The sequence below is a fragment of the Phalacrocorax carbo genome, chromosome 7 (assembly GCF_963921805.1).
Source record: "Phalacrocorax carbo chromosome 7, bPhaCar2.1, whole genome shotgun sequence".
NCBI classification, from domain to species: Eukaryota; Metazoa; Chordata; class Aves; order Suliformes; family Phalacrocoracidae; genus Phalacrocorax; species Phalacrocorax carbo.
In genome coordinates, this window is record NC_087519.1 from 44,841,910 (window position 1) to 44,861,539 (window position 19,630).

Here is a 19,630-nt window from a genome sequence, read left to right on the forward strand (position 1 = left end):
TCAGGTAATGAGACCTTTGCAAACATGGTCCGTAAATCTAACGAACTCCAGTTGGGCAAGCTGCCTTCCTCTTACACCTGTGAAGTCTGCTCCTATGAAAGATTCTGTTCCACCTCCAAACGTGTTTGGGACGTTGCTGTAGTTTGCACAAACTATGGTTAGTTTTTGTAAAGAAGCCCACAGGAGAAGGATATTAAAGAGCGATCTGCAGTCCTCTCCAGGGATTTTGAACTCCTGCTGCCAGCAGAACAGTCAGGAATCACCAGTGACTGCACTAGAATATTCTGGTGGGTAAAGTCTGAGCCGCCCTACGGAAACACAAGCTTTGTATCCACTTAGAATGGTAACTCTGCAAACAGATGTAGGCTTACATCATAAGAAACAACTTCCACAGAGCAAAAATTTAGTGTTTATTCCTGTACACTATCTGCTTCAATGCACAGCAATTTTTCAGGAACAAGAACAGACACTGATCAGTTCCTAATACATACACCTTGCTTTATCAACATCACTACAGATACTTCTGAGATTCCTGCTAGTTTCTCAATCTTTAACACACTATTTAGCATGAACTACTAGAAAGTGGGAAAATGTACTCATCTAGTTTTACATACCACAAATGAAGGCACAGGGAGATTATGTGATTTCCTAAGAGTCACACTCTGTAGCACAACAGGAAGCGCACTGCTCTTTCCTTCAACCTAGGGCAGCTTCCCAATGACTCGTACTTCCTTCTTCTCTGATGCTGCTGTATTTAGGGGCTTCACAGTGAAGGTGAAGCCTAAGAAAACACATCAATCAAGAAGTTTTAAGAACTTCTTAAAAAAAAAAAAAAACACCACACAGAATTTAAGTCTACCAGTGCCCTTTAAGAATCTCACATTAACAGAAGTCTCACAGTTCAAATGCCATTTTTTATTTCAGAAACACAATAAACTTTAATACACCCTGTAAGAATTTCTTGACAGAAGACTGTTTCTTCATTTTGTGATGCTTACACCATTGCTCACCAATCAATCATTGAAAAATAGGAACGTAGAACATTCAGTAAAAACACCAACAGTAGACAGACTAGGAAAATTGATCATAGGTAGAAGAAAAGGATTACTTGTGGTTCAGGGAAGAACTCCAACATACCATGGAAGTGTCCTTCTAGTCACAAACCCAAAAGACTGTCAGAATATTGAACCCAAAAAGGATTAGGGACAGATCAATATCGAACGAACAAAAAGGAGCGTTCTGACCAAGAAAATAGTGAGGGGCCAGCAGACGTTGCATAGGGTATGGGCAAACAAACAAGTTACTGCAGGAAAAGCTGTGCCTGGACTTGCAGCTCTACCACTGCTGTGCTTACACTGTAACTTCCTATGTGCATGCTATTAGCCCTGAGGAAGTGCAAGATAGCTAACTCCTCTTTCACACCTCCCCTTATGTTGTTGTAATTTCTGGTGATGCTCTAACGAATTATTTCAGCTTTAACACGATACATTCTGTACAGTACTCTAAGCAAGCCTGTATCTGTCTCTTCACTGTAGGTTCAGTCACATCTGCCTTGAAAATAGCCATAGGTATGGAACACTGCAGTACAGTGCAATGTTCCCAAGTTTTACGTTCTGGAAGAGTTCAAATAACAGTCACAGGCTATAGCATTCACTCTAGGTCTGGACTTTGATTTAATTGATGTAAAAAAAATCCACCCCCCAACCCACCTCCACCCCATATCATGCCCATCCCTCCCTCCTCTCCCTCCCTCTCTTGAAGGGGGAAAATGCCACATGTCTGTATGTTGAAATTCAGCCCACATGACATTTCCTTTGGATTTAATTGCTTCCATACAATTTGTATCTGCAAGTCACGCTACGCCCCAGAGCACTAAATATGCTGTTACAAAGAAGCTCTTGTCCTGTAATAACCTCCTTAATCAGAGACGGAATTATGGGTAAAACCAATTTTCAACCTCATCCAAAGCATCCAAACGGGAAACAAGTCAAAGCCTAACCACCGACTCTTCCAACATGATTTGAAGGAGTGAACAGTAAAAAGCTGAAAAAGGGAGACTTTACAGATTCTACATTGTCAAACCTGTTCAAAGTTGGACACGTTCATCAACTGAGGAAGCAGCCCGCTCTGCATACTGCCCTTTACCAATTATGGAGTAAAGGTGCTCAGGCAGACCATCTTTTAGATGTTGACTACAGCAGCTCACAAAAATTATAGAAATAAACCTACTATTAATTTTTCTTTCTTAGAGCAACCAAACTATTAGTAAAGACAATACATTTTCAGACGGTGCCAGAAAAAACATCTGGTTTTCATGGTAGCATTCTTAACTACACATCCATCTACTCTATACACATCTTTCTAAAAATATGCTAATTGATATTCTTTTCTAATGATTGAGGCATAAAGCAACTGTATTTTCAGCTCATATCATGAGATGGATGCATGACAGTTTCAATCCATTAATGCACAAATAATCCTGGACTTTGGGTCTAGCACTAGAGGATTAATTTAAGACAAATTTCACTAAAGCAATGTAATTCTGCATGCACATTGTTCATTTATTAGCCTAAAAGGGCACTGACACTACACAGCTAAGTCCAAAACGTAGCTAGTATCCTAACTCAGAAAACCCAGCAAGAGAGGGAACTGGATCACATCCTGCAAATCAAATGTGTCCTCGAAGCAGTTTTGTTCTAGATTTGCTTTCATCCTCAGTTATTATTAAGAACAACACTTTAAGCACCACATTAACCACCAAATTTTATTAAGCACCACAGGTGACATGATTTTAGATCCTGACAAAAGTCAATTATCATGAAAAGACACCATCTTGCACCAGAAATTGAATAATTGTTAGCTTTCATCAGAAACTCTGTAACCGTTCCTACTACCAAATTCAGAGGAGAAAAAGTAGCTCATAGATCCTTGGTGGTTTTTTAAGTTTTTAAGAGGGACTCTGACACCACCGTAGAAATTAGCTTTATTTTTCGTTTCAGCTATGTTTTACAAATTTATAATCAAAGGATGTTTTTTGTCTATCCAGGTCAAAATTTTCTCCAATCAGTCTGGTTTTTAAGTAATCTGTTCCAAATATTTATAATTGTCAATGGGAAGAAAATCTTTAATTTCCACAAAGCTAAGCATATTAATTACTTTTTTCACTTTACTCTAAATTGTAAGCTTAAGCCTGGCAGATCTTACTGTTAGTACTCAAAGCAGACTTCGTTGAACAGCCCATTTACAACCAATGTCAACAAACACAATCCATCGCTCCAGTTGCAGCATATCTGTAGAGTCAGACTACAATACAATAACTTGGAACACCTTGTTCTGCTCTTTTCTCCAGCTCTCTTCAGTCAAGATCTAAAATAGATACCTGTCAGTCAATAAGATGCAACCCAGCTCCAAACAGGACCATCCAAAGACCCTAAAAATAGTTTTTAACATATCACTGGATTTCTGCAACAAGGCTGTTGTAGCTAAATTGGCACACTTGACACATCCATGTGCCTTTGGCAACAAATGCTGTTACCTCTAAAAAAAGTGTGTTAATCGAAAACCAAAATTTTAAGCTCATGAACCAAAATGTGGTCCATTATAACATTAAATTTAAAAAATTTCTGACATTCCAATTTTTAAAAACCTGTGTATTAAATTACAAAGCTCTTTCCATAAACTACTAGGCCACCTGGTGTTTCACCATTTAGTTTGAAAGCATGAAGTTTTACAACACTGGAACAGGTTGCCCAGAAAAGCTGTGGAAGCCTCATCGTCAGAAGTGTTCAAAGTCAGGTTGGATGGGGCTTTCGCCAGTGTGACCTGGTGAAAGCTGTCCCTGCCCATGGCAGGGGGGTACAACTAGATGGTCTTTAAAGGTCCCTTCCAACCCAAACCATTCTGTGATTCTATGAAAATTAATCTGAAGATATTATTTGTAAATTGCTGTCAGCAAATGAATGCATAAACTTGCTCTTAACTTCCATATTAAAAAACATAATTCAGGTAAATAATTATCATAGTCCAAGAATTATTAAAATGTAAGCTACAGAAAAATAAAAAGAACAGATAAACTCACATATATGGTACATATAATGTCCCAAGAGCAGTTTTTTAGTTAAAAATTTCACTACAGGATCAGATGTTCTATGACAGAGCCTGAAACCTCCTGTTAAATGGAAAGATGTTCAGTTCACCAAATTCAGTAGAAAGTCAGTGAAAATTAAAAGCGCTCAGCACTTCATAAGCTCCATTCTGCTGTGAATGAAGATGCAGCCTATATTTGAAGTTGCATAAATTTTAAAAAAGAAATGATTAAGTCCTTCCTGAGTTAAAGATACGCAACATCAAATATAGGCAAAAAAAATTTTCATACACAAAATGTGAATTTTGGCTTGATCACCACAGAAGGGAAAAAAAAAAAGAAGGTTCTGCCCCACTTCTCCTGAAAAAATAGGTTAGCAAGTGCATTCAATTAAAAGCATCTGAACTTTAAAGATTATGTAAAATGAAAATTTTAACCTGTGAAAAAGTTTAGCCAGATAGTTTACTGTAAGAGAAAGAACTAATTACACCTCTTTCATTATCAACTTCGTAACTTACAGTACTGAAAACTACCCAAGTTTGTACTTCGTGCATATCAAGCTGATCACATTTACTGTCCATTCATTTTGCATACCATTTTAATTGGCCTTTATTTTGCGGTATTTTACTTCCATATACTCCTTTGCACTGACAGAAGCACAAAGAAATTAAATTACTACAGTCAAACTTTTTTTTTTTCCTGTGGAGACCATTGCAGGTTTGTTTTTAGTTCAATTCACTACTTCTAATGTAGCACTCAATATGGAAGCTAATCTATTAAACCTTTACAATCAGTAAAAGAAATAAAAATTTAAAAATAAATTAATGAAAAATTCCATGTCGCTACTGTTGTACTGATATACTTAAGGGCTAATAATACAAAATTTTCCTAGGTAGTATATATATACTCTGCTTAAACACACTTGCAAAAGAGCCATCTAAAATATAAAAATCAACAAACATCTTCAAAACAAAAAAAAAATCAGTGTAGGCTTTCCAGTGATGACACAAACTTCATTGTTTGCTCTGTCTGAACATTCCTATCAAGTTACATGTTTATATTAAGCTGAATACAATCATGAGAACTTACTCGTTATTTAGTGGAACATATTGATATGAAAGCATTATTATAAATGAAAAAGGTACCTAAAGCCACCAGGAAACAGTATTCCCTGCATGTAATATTAAAAAAGAATATTTTAAACTTTGCATGCAGACTGTTATGAAGTAATTACTGTGATAGTTTATCAGTGTTTATTATTTAATATATTTGCCAAGTAGAGCAATTAAATTAAGCTCATACAGATGTATCTGAAACATGGTTGCATTCTGTACATATATATTACATTGAGAAACTTTTAAAGCTGTGATAACTGAAACGCAAGTTCTGACTGGAGTCATAGGTATGCAGTGAAGCAGAACAGCCTACAAAGTATGTAACAACAAAAATATGCCCTACTGTCTTTTATTAGGCTGTCCCAATAATAACTTTCAATATCAACAGTTCTTCAATAAAACTTACTAAATACTCCTGTGATTACCAATTCTATTGTTTCTGCTGTACTTGAAAATTTACACATAGTTTTGGGAGCATATTCAAATTTATATAGACAACCCTCCCTTACCAGAAATTTAGACTGCATTTTGTACTGAAATAAAACAGTTATTCCTGAACAATGTATAAGGGTCAATTTCTGAATTCTTATTCTGTCCACAAGTGGGTAAAAATTCTATCAAGGCCTGATATTTGCAATAAACTAGCAAACTAACTCTCTGTTTTGAGAGACAACTTTGAAATTCCATTTTTTTCTTGCTTGTACATACTACCAGAGATTATTAAATCAAGGGAATGTAACAATTTATTTCTAATACCAGAATTATTTTTGCTATTTTTCTATTTCATGTATTTCATAGTTTCATTTGTAGGAATTAAATGACCTAACTGCATAGGCCTGAGGAGTTCACATGCTGTTCTTCTCTCCTATTTGATTTAACAAAGCCCAATCACTCAAGTTTTGCCAAAATGAGATCTGGCCCAATCTCAGCATCAAGAGGCTGTAATTACTCCATACGTGACGTTGATCTCAGGATGCAGGAAGATAAAACAAGAATTCTCATTTGCACAAAAATTAAGGAAGTTCTCTGGATTTATAACATCATCATTAAAACAGCATTTGAACTACTGACTACAGTTAAGGGGGCAATCAGATAGACCTCTACTGCTGTTGGTCTCAGCTTGCAAATTTAATTTTCATGTCTACATTCCAATCTCAGAATTTCCTAAGCACCTCTGCAATGAGTTACAAAGGTGACCTATGAATCTCTATCCATTAAACTTTGGTATTATATCACAGCTTTCCTGCCTGTTAGGAACTCCTTAATACATTAGTTCCAGATAAAAAGTAAGTAGTAACACATCTGAGTACCATCTTGCACATTATAACTCATTTTTAATAAAGGGCCACTGGCAAGAGGCCAGTTCAGGCATGAAGTCCCACATGAATAACCACTGGAGATGGGGGGAACAAACCAAATCCCTGAAGGAACAGATTAAATGCTCCAAAAGCTGTGTGCTTCTGTAAATGTCTCTTTCTAATGCATGACACCAAAACCAGCAAGGATGCATGGCCTCTTGCTTTGCATCATTTTTCTACAAGGACCAAAGAAAGATACATCAACATGAACTCCACCTTACAGAGGTGTATTATGTCCATGAGTAATTGTCGTCGTAACTGTGGAACAATACTGCAAAAGCATTGTACAAAGGTGTTAGCGTCTTCCACACTTTTATCAGAACTTAACCGAGTAACTGCCTCATGCATTTTCCATCTCCTCCCCCATTTCTAGCTGTGTAACTGCATTCCTGAGGTGGAAAAGTATCTCTATTATGAATACTGTACAGCACCAAGCACAACATCAATATAAAATAACAACAATCTCTACAGAATTAACACAAATGGCCTTCAGGAAAAGGCTACATTTGGACATTATTTGAAGACTTCAACTATCTATTATTTATTTTGTCATTCTCAGGAAAAAAGTATTTTCACAGTATTGACGTTACTTTTCTTCTCCTGTTGCCCTGCTGAACATGCTCAGTAATATAAAGCCAAGCATGTGTTAAATCAAGCTTCTCCACCAACAGAAACCAGTAGGAAATAACTTGAACATGTCAAGTAAATAAAATATTGAAAGTAATTAGCCTTCTTTCCCCTTGAGCAGGATTTACTGGCAAATATGTCCTGGTATGGCAAACGTTCACAGTAACATTTTAAAAAAACACAGTGTGATAAAGATAACAGCGGCAACAGTTTCACAAATCTGTTCAGTGCAAAAGCTGTGCTCTCTATATTTTGTTTACCTTCTGGAATGAAATCAGAGTATGACCAAGAAGCACTGTACACACACTGAGAAAACATTAAAACCTTAGTCTTCATTTGAAATATGAGGCTGTACCACCTAAAAACAAATCGGTGGAAAGTAATACTTGAAAAATTCTTTTTACAGAATATGTGTACACACCTCAGCATGTGGATCGATATGCAACTGATATTCCCACTTACCAACATAAGAGCTACACAAGGCACTTTGCCTGTCTTTCCAGAAACCCTTTTTATCACGAGGGGAAAAAAAAAACCCACAAATTTTTGTCCACACATCCACACACAGAAAAATGCTTTAGATAACATTGCTGTAAGTGTGTGTTCATTAGTCTGTTTTCCATCCCCCACTTCTGCAGTTTGGTATTTAATTACAGGGTGGAGTGGTCCCCAGGCTACTTATGTTTCTTCCAGTCACAGCCAGAAAATTTCTGCAGGAACTGACATGCAGGGGTGCAATTGCTTCAAGTTATAGCTAGCTCCCTGTCAACGAGGTTGGCTCACTGTTCATTGAAACTCCCATCACTACTTTTGTCTAATAATTCTTGAAAATATGTTTAAATACAACAAATCACATTATAAACTTCAACAGATTACATAAAGGCTTTAACAGGACCTAATTTGGCTATTTACTCTTAATTGGCCTCTCAATTTTCTTTTGTTAAGGACTATAAACAAATCTTTATCATTAAGCTGGAAAGAAATGGCAGATTTTTTTGCCTTGAATATAGGCAAATGTAATCTTGTATGCTTGGTTTGACCAAATAAGATTTTCAAGTACATCATCCGATTTGAATTCTGTATATCACTGCACAGTTTTAAATGTTGCTTTCCATAAACAAAGTTCTGCAGAAAAATCTATTTTCATCTGAAAAACAGTACACCACTTGTAAAATATTGCAATTCATATGTGATCATTTTATAGCTAAGTATTACTCCCAAAAGCATTGAGGTATAAAGAAACACATTGTATGTATAAAGTAGTTCATTACTCCAATTAATTTTTATAGAAATGAGAAAAGTTCTGTTGGATAAATAAAACTGGGGAGCAAAACAAAGACTAACTTAGGTAACAAATTACATATGCAATGAAAATTTTATTTTATATTTAAAAAGGATATTGTTAATCAGAATACTACTGTTGACAGGATTTAGAAAAAAAATTAAAGACACTTTGGGTTTCTACCCATGCTTTTTTTTAATGAAGGACTCACTTTTTTGGCCTACGCAAGAAGAAATCCATCAACTTGGAAAACTCTGTCTCTATGTCAGAAGTGTGTGACAGGAAGATGAAACCACATGAGCTCATTTTGATATTAGTCAAAAACCAAACAGCAGACAAAGATTACGTTATGTAATTTTTAGCCAGAGGTATCAGAAAACACCTGCTGGCCAAGCCCTGACAAGGATTTATATAAATTATTTATTTAAGAATGAATCTGTTCCACTGCTCCTTTCAGTAAGCTGCTGCTTCTACATCCTGTTCTATTGAGAAAGATACATGCAAAGCACAGAGCAACAAGGTCTTCTCATTCAGGCGATAAACCAGATCAATAAAAAACTCCAAAGTCTGGACCCCGGTACTTGTCCACCCAGTATTCTAAACCATACAAAGTAACATACAGAATGTCAGAAAGAAAACATATTTTTGTGCTTTGCTAGTAACTCAGAGTAGGACGAGAGGCAAAAATCTGAACTCTGCGTAATTTGAAGACTGAGCTCTCGAGTAATCCTTTGGAGATTCCAAAGCCACAAGGCAAAGAAATCATTATAGAATCATATAAATTATGCATTTATTCATTTTTGTAAACAGTAAACATTCTTTCTCTTTCCCCTCATGCATTGTCTATATGCCATTTATAATGGCTGAATACACACACAGAGTTGAATATGAACTCAAGATACTACTCTTCTGACTGACAAGGCTGTAGTAAACGAGTAAGTGATCTCCTGTAGCCCTGGCAGTTTAACTCCCTCAATATCCTTAGGTAGATGCTTCATCGGTAAATGTTTTATTTCATTAATCAACGTTTTGTCACTACATATTTACCGGATTAATACAGTGCCACTCAATTTACAATGAATCTGGAGCAGAGATACAGAATCTACCACATAAGGCACTGTTGCCTTACCACATATTACGATTATTATATATTTTCAGGCCTATTAAACTGCTTTGAATCAAATTCCAAAGATCATACATAGAACACTGGCCAAAATTACTGGCCAGAAGGGATAGGCAGTTATGTTACCACATGTCTCAAAACCTGTCACTAAAATAAGGAAGCCTCCTCCCGTGTCCCTAAAGATACGGATGCTATAAATATAATACACACCACTTGTACTGCAGCAGTGCATTCCGTTTGTGAAAAGCCACCCACAATACGGTCACAGCGGTTTCAGTTAGAGCCTGGTCGGGAGACCTGAGAGCCCGGGGTATGGAGTTCCCCCACCCACAGCCCATCCTACCTCCAAGAGGTCACGGACACGCGGTGTCCTGCTCCCACATTCTGGAAAACCCCCTGAAACAGCTCCTATTAAACTTTTTTTTTTAATTAGCTTCTGAATCTTGGACGTGTGGCCAAGCGGAAAAGAAATACAAAACCGACAGTTTACAGGCAGAGCTTCTGCCCCCGGCTCTGGAGGCTGCCCTCCAGCCGGCGCCCGGCGGGTCGCTTCACCTCGCTTGTCTTCATCCTACCCGTCAAGCGGGAAGGAGTTTCCCCACGGGGCTTTCGCATCCACCTCAGACTTGGAAAGCCTCGGCTTCCCCCGCCCCGAGCGCCCCACGCCGCCTCACGGCGCTGCCCTCCCTCAGGCGACTCCCGCTGCCCTCACCTCACGGCGCTGCCCTACCCCCCCCCCCCCCCCCCGCCTCACGACGTAGTTCACTCCCGGTCGGCGTCAAACTTGGCCGACAACCCTCCCCCGGTGCGCACCGGACCACGGTAAGCGCCCTCCGGCCCGGGTACCCCGCACTAGCCCCAGGGCCGCGGCCACCCCACTCACTTGAGGAAGTAGCGCTGTCCCGTGTGCGTGAGCGCCATCTCCCAGCCGGGCGGCAGCGGCAGCTCGTCCGTCACGTCGTAGGAGCGCTGGCGGAGGTGCGCGTGCTGCGGCGCCGCGGCCGAGCCCACGAGCGAGGCGGGCGAGGAGTGGGAGCGGACGTGCTGCGCGGCGGCGGGCCGCGGCGGGGGGCCGCCCGAGTCCGTGCTCGACTGCCGCGAGTGCGAGCCTGAGTCGGGCTCCTTGAAGAAGGACTCGGGCAGGATCTTCTTCCTCCAGGAGCTGGGCTTGGGGTTCATGACGGCGTTGAAAAGCGCTTCCAGCTCCGTGTCCAGGTCCTGCGTGACGTGGATCACCTGCTGCCCCGGCGGCGGGGGCGCGGGAGCGGGGTTCATTTTCCCCGCGTCGGTCCCGACGGCGGGCAGGCAGACGTCGCGGGGGCAGGCGGTCGCCGGGGCCGGCCCCGCTGCAGGCCGCCGCCGAGGACGTGCCCTTCGGAGCCGGGCGGGCGGCTCTGCGGGAGCAGCGCCGCTCTGCCGGGGCGGGCGGGCGGGCGGGGAGTGCCTCTGCGCCCCCGCCGGCGCTGTCGGTGTCCCGGGCGGCCGGCGGAGGGGCGGGCGGGTCAGCCCCCGGGCAGCGCGGCGCCCTCCCCCGGGCCGGGCCGCGCCGGGCAGCGGAGGGGCGAGGGCCGTGCCAGCCCCTCCCGCCCGGCCGTCCCCCCGCCCCGGCGGCCCGGGCCCGGCCCCTGCCCCCGCCCCGCCCGCAGTTATGCAACGGCCGCGGAAAGTTTGGGTGCGTGGAGTCGTCGTGAGACGGGGGCGGCGGAGGGGCCCTGGGGGTGGCGGGGGTCTGTCCCTCAGAGCCCGCCGGGGTCCCTACCCGCGCTGCCCCCGTCCCGCACCAAGTTAGCGGAGGCCGGGGGAAGGCGGCGCCACGGGCCCCGGGCGGGGCGTCCCCGCTCCCTGCCGGCCCGGAGCCCCGCGGCGGGCCCCGGGAGCCCAGCAGCGAGCAGTGCCGCCCCTCGGCGGGGGCAGCCGGCCCGGCCCGACCCGGCCATCGCCCCGGGCCCGCAGCCGGCGCCGCGGCTGCACCCTCCTGTCACGCAACGCAGTTAAAGGCGTTGCTCCGAGTTCGAGGAAACCCGGAGCGTTTCCTCTCCTGATGCAACTGAATTTCTGTCCTCCGAATTTTGTTTTGCTTTAAAACCATTATCCGGGAAGTTCGCGGGTGATGCTAATTTCTGGAAGCAAAACGGTGCTTAAATTAGCTCACATACGAGTTTCATATTGCGATTTAGTGATGCTATGGCAAGGGGGGCCACATACTGGCGGGGAAAAAGGACAGAAGCGTTCATGGTGACATGGGGTACAACTACTTCGTTGTACTTTAGGCACGGTTTAGCCCTTTGCTGACTGCTACAAGTTCAGTGCAGAGTTGTATCAAATCTTTCCAACTCAGTCTCCATAGGTGGTATTTCAAATACAGCTGTGATACTTTGTGGATCTATCCTGACTGCCTGTTCACAGTCACTTTGTTCTCTACTTAGTCTATGCTAGAAGCCAGAACCACCGTCAAAACACATTCCTGAGGCCTTCTGTAAAGTAAATATAATACATTTTTTTTTTTAATCTTGTCTTCTATATTCCCATTTTTTTTGGTGCATTTGAAACAACTTTTGAATGGTGATGTGACCCAGATTTTGCTTAAATTCAGTAACTGTATCTATAAAGAATGATATTGTTCACTTTCCAGCTTCAATGTTGGTTTTTACAATAGGAAGCATACAATGGTTTTATGACTACACATATCCAGGTATCCCACATTGGCTATACAAATAAGCATCATTTTAGTAATGCGTTTCTTAATTTTATTTCTACATTTTGGACAGGCTCCAGGCTATGCTGATCGATAGGACGCATCCTTGTCAGTAGCCTGAATCTACATTAGAAAAGTCTTAGGCAAGTAATTTTTTCTGAATGTACTTATTTCTTACCCTTACTTATTTCTTAGGAAGCATGAACTCTTCTAAACTTCATTTGGCTTCTCCAGCTTAGAACTTCGACCTGACTCTTGAACAATCTTTGTCCCTTGATCAGTGTCACATTTAATATTGGTAACGTAGATTCTGAGATTCACAGTTTAAGCTTCTACATGAACCCTGGGTTAGGATCAGCTAGCTCTGTGGAACAGATACTGCTTGTGCATTTCCTGACTTCCTTGCTTCAGCAAATATTCCCAGTCATTTGTTTTTCCTTACATTTCCTGTTCATGTTTCCATTGGCTAGGCAGATCTCCTCCTTGGGTTTTTTTGGTTTGGGTTGTTGGTTTTTTTTGCCACATCTGCCGTATCTCTGGTCAGGAAACCAGTACTCCTGAGACTTGTTTATGCTTCCCTTCCCTAAGAATTTTCCATGCTATCTTTTGTACCATTCTTCTACCGCTTCCTTACTGGGTCACTTGCTAGCATTTTTACTAGCTCAGACAGCTGTGCTAATTACAGCACCTGCTCCAGGGTTATGCAGATATTATGTCTTTTTTCCCCCCCCCCCCTGCAATTTCCTTGTTAAAAACCTCTGGATATTAGATGATTGTGTGTGTGTGTGCACTTGTGGCTATTGTACAGATAATCATCTGAACATGAGTGATTTTTCATACAGACTTTACAAGGGCTTTTTTGCTTCCTCCAGGCCTCTGTATCCTTGAGTAAAGACACACCCAGCTACCTACTACATTCCTTTCCATGTGACATGCCTATTCAAGGCAAGGCTCTGATAATCTCATTCATGGTGACATCTCATCTACATTAATTAGACCACTTCAGTAAGACAGTGTGGCATCTCATGGGTAACTATATGCACATCTGTTCTAAACTAAACAGCTAGAACTGTCTTCTTCAGCAAGACGATAGTATTTCAGCTGCACTTGTTATAGAGTGATATACTCAGTATAGCTAACTAACAATAGCTACTATTGTACCCCTTGGTGCAGGCTAAAGCATCTTTCTCCACTAATATGAAAGTGATTAAAACTATGAGAGTGTATTATATTATTGTTGTTGTTATTCTTTGTTTAGAAAACAGTAACTTCCTTCTTTGGACACAAAAATAGCATATGACCACCAGCTTTTATAGAAAATGATTCAATATGTTCATGTCCATGGAAGACAATGACGCTTCCATCACAATGGGATTGGATTAAGCGATAAAAGAACCGTACCACAAATGTGATATAGAAAGCCTCCTTAATCTTTACTTCTTTCTTCTAATTGCAAGATCATGCATTATGAAAAACAAGACAATAGCATTATTTAATCACAATTTCATGTGCTGTTTAAGTGTTTTTAAATAGTACAGAATTTTGTGTTCAACTGAAGGATTTATAAAAGCACAGTACTTTGAGTATACCCTATTTATTGTACCTTTTCTAGCAGCAAATTCAATCTATACTTCAGCAGAAAGCCAACCAAATGGATCAGAAGAAATAAGGGCACTTGCAAATGTACCCTTAGATAATGAGCATCTAATGGCTTAAAGAAACAATACTACATCTTGTCATTTTTAATCTAGATCCATCGCTGCTTTGTATCAAAGCCCTACGTACATTAACATTTTTCTGAGAAAGCCTGCATAGGTGAAGACATACGTGGGATGGCAATTATAAAATAAAACTTTCAAGATTCCCTGGAAAAATCTCTTGCTTTCTGGCTAGCTGAATAACAATTACACAGTGCAGACCAGGAAGACCTCAAACAGTTCCTGCCTTCTGTTTGGGTATGCACTATGCAAAGAGACTTTAAGTGGTCATTAACTACATATACTTGCTTCCATATCCTTCGGTGAAGAAGAGCCATATGTAAAAAGAAAAGAAGGCTTCTGTTCCTCCAAAATGAATAATGGAAAACAAAGAATACAATGGAACAGAAAACATGTCATGTGAAAATTTACTATACAAAGGTATACATGTGCATCAGACACACATTCACACTTTAAAAAACATAGTTTGTCATGCAAATTAATAGGGTTTTTGTGCACTTCTGGCAATTGGGTATTGTTTAATAGACTTTTTTGTATATTATGCTCTTGCTAATTTTTCTATATTAATCTAATCTTCAAAAGTCTACTTCTGGAAAGATATACTTCAGTAAATATATTGTGTTTTTTAACAAAGGGGTCAATGCTTAAGATTCCGTTTTTCATCTGCTTGCATTTCACAGCTATTTGTTCCTCAGGTAGCTAACCGCTTTTAGACTTTGGTTGGCACCTCAGATTGCACACAAAGAATATCCTGTGTAGCCAGCTGTGATGTGGTTTATTTAATACAAGGACCTGGTGTATATTTCAACTTTCACTGAAATAGCTATGTCAGCATACCTCCCCAGCCAACATCTCCAGGCCAGCAAAACCTCTAATGTGGACACAGTCTGCTAGCAAAAAAAAAAAAAAAAAGAACTCCTGTCAGCTTAGTTCACATTGTTTTAGAAGTTGATGTAATTTTACTGGCAAGAAAGCTATGTGAACATCATTGGTAGATGACTGCTCAGATGTTCATTTCAGAAACAGCATTGCTAACCAAAAAAATTGCACCAATGTTTGTGTCTCAGAGGTTATCCTCCTTATGGCAAAGCCAGTGGAACGGGACATACCCACACTGCTCATCCACATCAACACAAAGTCGGATTACACTTACATAGTTTGCAACAGTGATTTGGGAAAAGTAGTGTCTAGTAGTGTCTAGCTGTAGTATCTGGTTTGCAAACAGCTGAAGCCATGTCAGAAGTGACTCCACTACAGCTGCTTGTTTCAACTTCTTTCCTGAGGTTAGCATGCCCCCTCCCAGGAAGCAAGTGGAACAAAATACATAGGCACACCACAATCAGTTTGTCTCAGGTAGCTTAAGCTGCTGATGAAAATGAGGTTTCCTAATATAGCTGATGTTGCACATAAATTAATTAGGAAACAAATTCATATTTGTGCTGGTAGTGTTTAAAGGACAGAAAAACAGCTAGTCTTTGAGGCTTTCAGTTACTCGAGACAGATTTGGAAGATGATTTTTGGCCAAGTTCTGCGGGATGAATAAGTCCTAAAATAGTCATATAAAATAAACTGGGACCTGATCTGCTCTGGTGCTTCAGAATAAAAGTGCAGAATTGCAAAAAGAGGAAAAGAAGTTTCTTAATACAGTAGGATCTTATTGGCAAGAGTTGTTCTGGAATGGTTATGTCAGTCTGGCTCCCTGCATGAACACTGCTGACAATACCAGAATAATTACCCATCTAACAAGACTGAAATACACAGGAGTAGCTACAGAGATAAAAATATTCTGGAATACCTCTGCAAACTTTAGCAGTAGGGTAGCATAGAACAGTGCTGAGATTCATATCAGCATGAAGAGTACTTTTTCTAGCATAACTAATTTAACTGGCAGAAAGGTAGAGTTAGGTACCATTTTCTTTTTTGTTAATAAAAACTGCATGTACATGGAGAGGGTTTTCTTATGTAGATTTTGCCAGGAAACAAAAGTAATAGTTTCATTACAGTCAGATTTGATATTTTGGGAGAGTCTTCCAGTTTGAATTTCCTGTGTCCAATACAGAGGGTGTATGATTTGCTCACACTCAGCAGGGCAGTTTGAAACAGAGCCTAATTATTCTGACATCCTGCTACTGTTGTTAGTGTAAAACATGCCAATTATCACCTAATAAGTGTATGTATAGATAAAAATAAACAAAAAGGCAGTGTCATATATTTCTTAACACATCTTGAACACATGCTGTTGGTTGTACTTGTTGCTTAGCGCTGTATATTTCACATTTTCCCCTCTCTACAGGTCTACATGACTTGTTCTGCAGATTTCTGAATTGCAAGATCCTCTATTTCTCCTAGAGAGTCAAGTCACATTCATGATCAGTATTCCCGGTTTTCATCATCTGTTTTCTTTTTGCCTAGAGAGTCATCCTTGATACTAACTTTTAACCTTTGTGGGAGAATGAGCAGGGATAAGAGGCAAATTTTTGTTCTAGAAGTGTTAAAGTTGACCTGTCTAACCCCAATAATTTAAGAAGTGGTCCTGCCATTGAGCACATAGGTGGCAGCAAAACCAGCTAGCCAAGTAAAAGAAGTGCTTCTCTGCCATGTCCCTTTTTGTTTAGCTGGACAGGGAAAACCCCCGGAGTGTGTGCTCATACGCAGACCAGTGAGAGCCTTTATTGTTTAGGTGGACAGAAAGAGGCAAACATCTCCATCCATTAGCTGAGAAACCACAAAGTGAAGATGTAGTCTGACAGAGATGAAACTGCACATTTTTTTTCTAATGTCGATACCTGGGAAGAGTGGAAAGCTTTCCTTCTTCTTTTGGTTTTACAATTTTCATGAGGAAGATCTGAAATATTGGACCTTGTGCAGAAAGGTATTAAAATACTGAAAGGTGTGATTATAGAACTTACTCAAAAAGGATGAAAAAGAAAACTTTGTATGGTAAAAACAACCTACCCAGAAGTACTCAAAATGCATGCATCCTTTTCAGGATGTTTGTTGACTGATTTATAAAAGGTATGTATCTTGCTTTCTTGTGAATTCTTGATTGCATCTACTATGAAACTGTATGCTAGACTTCTTCGTGACACGGGATTTCACAACACATCCCTAAATTAGCCATGGTTAGGAGGAAATACCCTCAATATTCAGATCACATGAAGAAGCAAAGATCACTGAAGAAAATATTAATTTTTTTTAAGTGCCACAACCTCTAATAATTACAAAATCAAGACAAATGACGAAGTCTCACCTTTTTTATGCGACAAAGTTTCTCAAAAGACCCCAAGTTAGCTTTAGTGGGGCTTGAACTCAAAGCACTGCATGTCTTATCTTAGATATATTTGGCACAGTTCCAGTCACTTTAACCCCTCAGACTGCTTGCAGCCATCTGCTACCTGGATGCTGCTGTCCAAGAGGGCTCAGTTGGCAGCAAGGAACATCTGAACACTGCAAGGTCTGGGTTCATGCAAAGTTAGCCAACTTAAGGAGACCCGCTTCATCAACACTGCAGGCTGAGATGGCTGCCGCAGGTTCAGCACTTTCCACTTCAGACTGTCCATCAGCAAAACGCAAAACTGCAGTCCCCGGCAGGAACTGAGAAGTATTTGGGAAACTTGTGAATTGTTAGATCCGGAAATTAGAAGTTACATTTGGATGTAGAAAAGCACAAACAATGGTGATTTAAAAGGCCACCCATGTCAAATCATTAGCCAATTGCTGAAATTCAGAACAAAAATGTTTATAACGGGTTTTTTCTCCATAATAGTGCAAGTACCAGCTGCGGGATTTCTCTAAAATTAGGGCTTATATAGGGCTTCTGCTAAAGACAAACCTAACAGGACAGAAATTTTTCCATTATCTTATGGTAGATCTATAAATACAGAATGCTTAGAAGGCCTGGTAGAGAAGCTTCCTGACTTCTGCAGTTCTGATATTTTAAGTATCTGTTAGGAACACTAGGAATACGACTGTGAACGTTCACACACACAAGCACGCTATGGAGTAAGATAGATTCCATGAAGTGAAGTTCAGTTTTAATCTGTTTACTCAAGTTTTCCTTTTGCCAAAAAATAACGCTCTGACAGAGCAAGAGATAGGGAAAGGAAAAGAATAACATCAGTAGAAGGTTGTTAGATATTTAATGATGGGGAAAAAATGTCTTTTTGCAGCATATTTGTTCACTGTGGCTTGTATCTTAGCCTGAATATTATCTACAGTTTGGGACAATCAGGATGCCACTAGAGTGGGGTTCCTCTTAGAAACTTCATTAATTTGATAGATAGACTGAAGGATTGCTTGTTCTTAGGTATTTAGAGTAAATTTTCATGAAGAGTCTAGAATAAGCAAGTCACAAAGCTGATGATCATGGTAATTCCTAAAATGTATTCTAGAATTCTCTTACACAATCACAGTAAAAACTGCACTTTTATGCCTGTAAAAGCAGTCTGCTCACTACTCCGTCTTCAGTAGAACTTCTGGTCATGTTTAAAACCCGCCACATGTCAAATAAATCAAAACCCAGAACCCAAAGTGAAAGAATAGTGTTTTCTATTGATACAAATAATCTGATGGGTGAGTGAAACTTCAGATTTCAAGATACAACTGCATTAATCAAACTGCCACAATCTATACTTATCTTGAAAACAAAATCAGAAAGGGTATTTAAAAAAATAGATTGTGCTGTAATATACCTGACCCTGATCACAAAGCCGAGCATAGAGTGACAGGAGACTTCCTTCCCTGTATTTAGATAAGAGAGAAACAGTGGAGCTTTACTCATGGAATTTTGCCAGGTTATTCCTAATCTTAGACTTCCTTTCCTACACACCATCCATTGTTAATATTACAGTCACAGTATAGGAAACAGGCATTCTTATAAAAACTGGAACTGAAACAAAATCACCATTCATACCTTTGAGTCTATATGTGGACATGTTCCATGAACAGCACTAAATTTAAAACAGGTCTAATACCTTTAACGTTAAATTCAAAATATAATGTTAAGACAAAATCTTAGTTCAGTGGGTTTTGTGTTAAATGAGAATTGTAGGCCTAATCCAAGGTTCAGATACTGATTGTATTTATATATGTATATATATAAACTAATTCCATAGCTGTTTAAATGAAAACATGTTTCCCCATATAATTCAAGGAACAACTAATTAGCCCATTAAAGGGTGAAAAAGTATTTAGTGTAGTACATTAAAAGCTTGCAAGGAAATGTGGCAGGGACAAGCAAAAGTACAAGAAAATAAAGAAAAGAAAATAAAAGTACAAGAAAATAAATTGTCTAAATATGTTTCAGAGATGGGGAATTGATTAAAACTTGGATCAGAAACTTAACAGATGGACAAAGTGATCATATAGAGTTCATTCAAAAGTAAAAAAAAAACAAACAGGAGGAAGAAAAGCATGGCTGCTTGAGTTTACTCAATGCTTAGAAGAATATAAACATTTTACAACACCAAACAAATTACGTCATCCCGCGTTTTAAGAATTGGGTTACGTTCATTGCTAAGCGACTTAGCAAATTAATTAGCAGATTCAAGAAAATGTTTTAGTGGTTGAAAACTGGAAGTTTTATTGTTTTCAGTTTTAAATTGATCACGACTTCGGAAAATATAAGGT

The 19,630-nt window shown here is 40.1% G+C and overlaps 1 protein-coding gene and 1 long non-coding RNA gene across 2 annotated transcripts in view; one reads left to right on the forward strand and one right to left on the reverse strand.

The window, feature by feature from the left end:
- WWTR1 (WW domain containing transcription regulator 1) overlaps positions 1 to 11,001 on the reverse strand; it is an 82,306-nt gene extending 71,305 nt beyond the window's left edge. The window contains exon 1 of the mRNA XM_064457773.1: positions 10,473 to 11,001. Coding sequence (XP_064313843.1) covers positions 10,473 to 10,864 — 392 coding nt within the window. The 5' untranslated portion in view covers positions 10,865 to 11,001. The remainder of the gene's footprint in view (positions 1 to 10,472) is intronic.
- On the forward strand, positions 10,250 to 19,253 carry LOC135314389 (uncharacterized). Its single transcript, XR_010373889.1, has 3 exons — positions 10,250 to 10,411; positions 13,157 to 13,313; positions 13,897 to 19,253. It is a non-coding gene; the product is annotated as an uncharacterized LOC135314389 (long non-coding RNA).
- Positions 19,254 to 19,630: the final 377 nt, after the last annotated feature.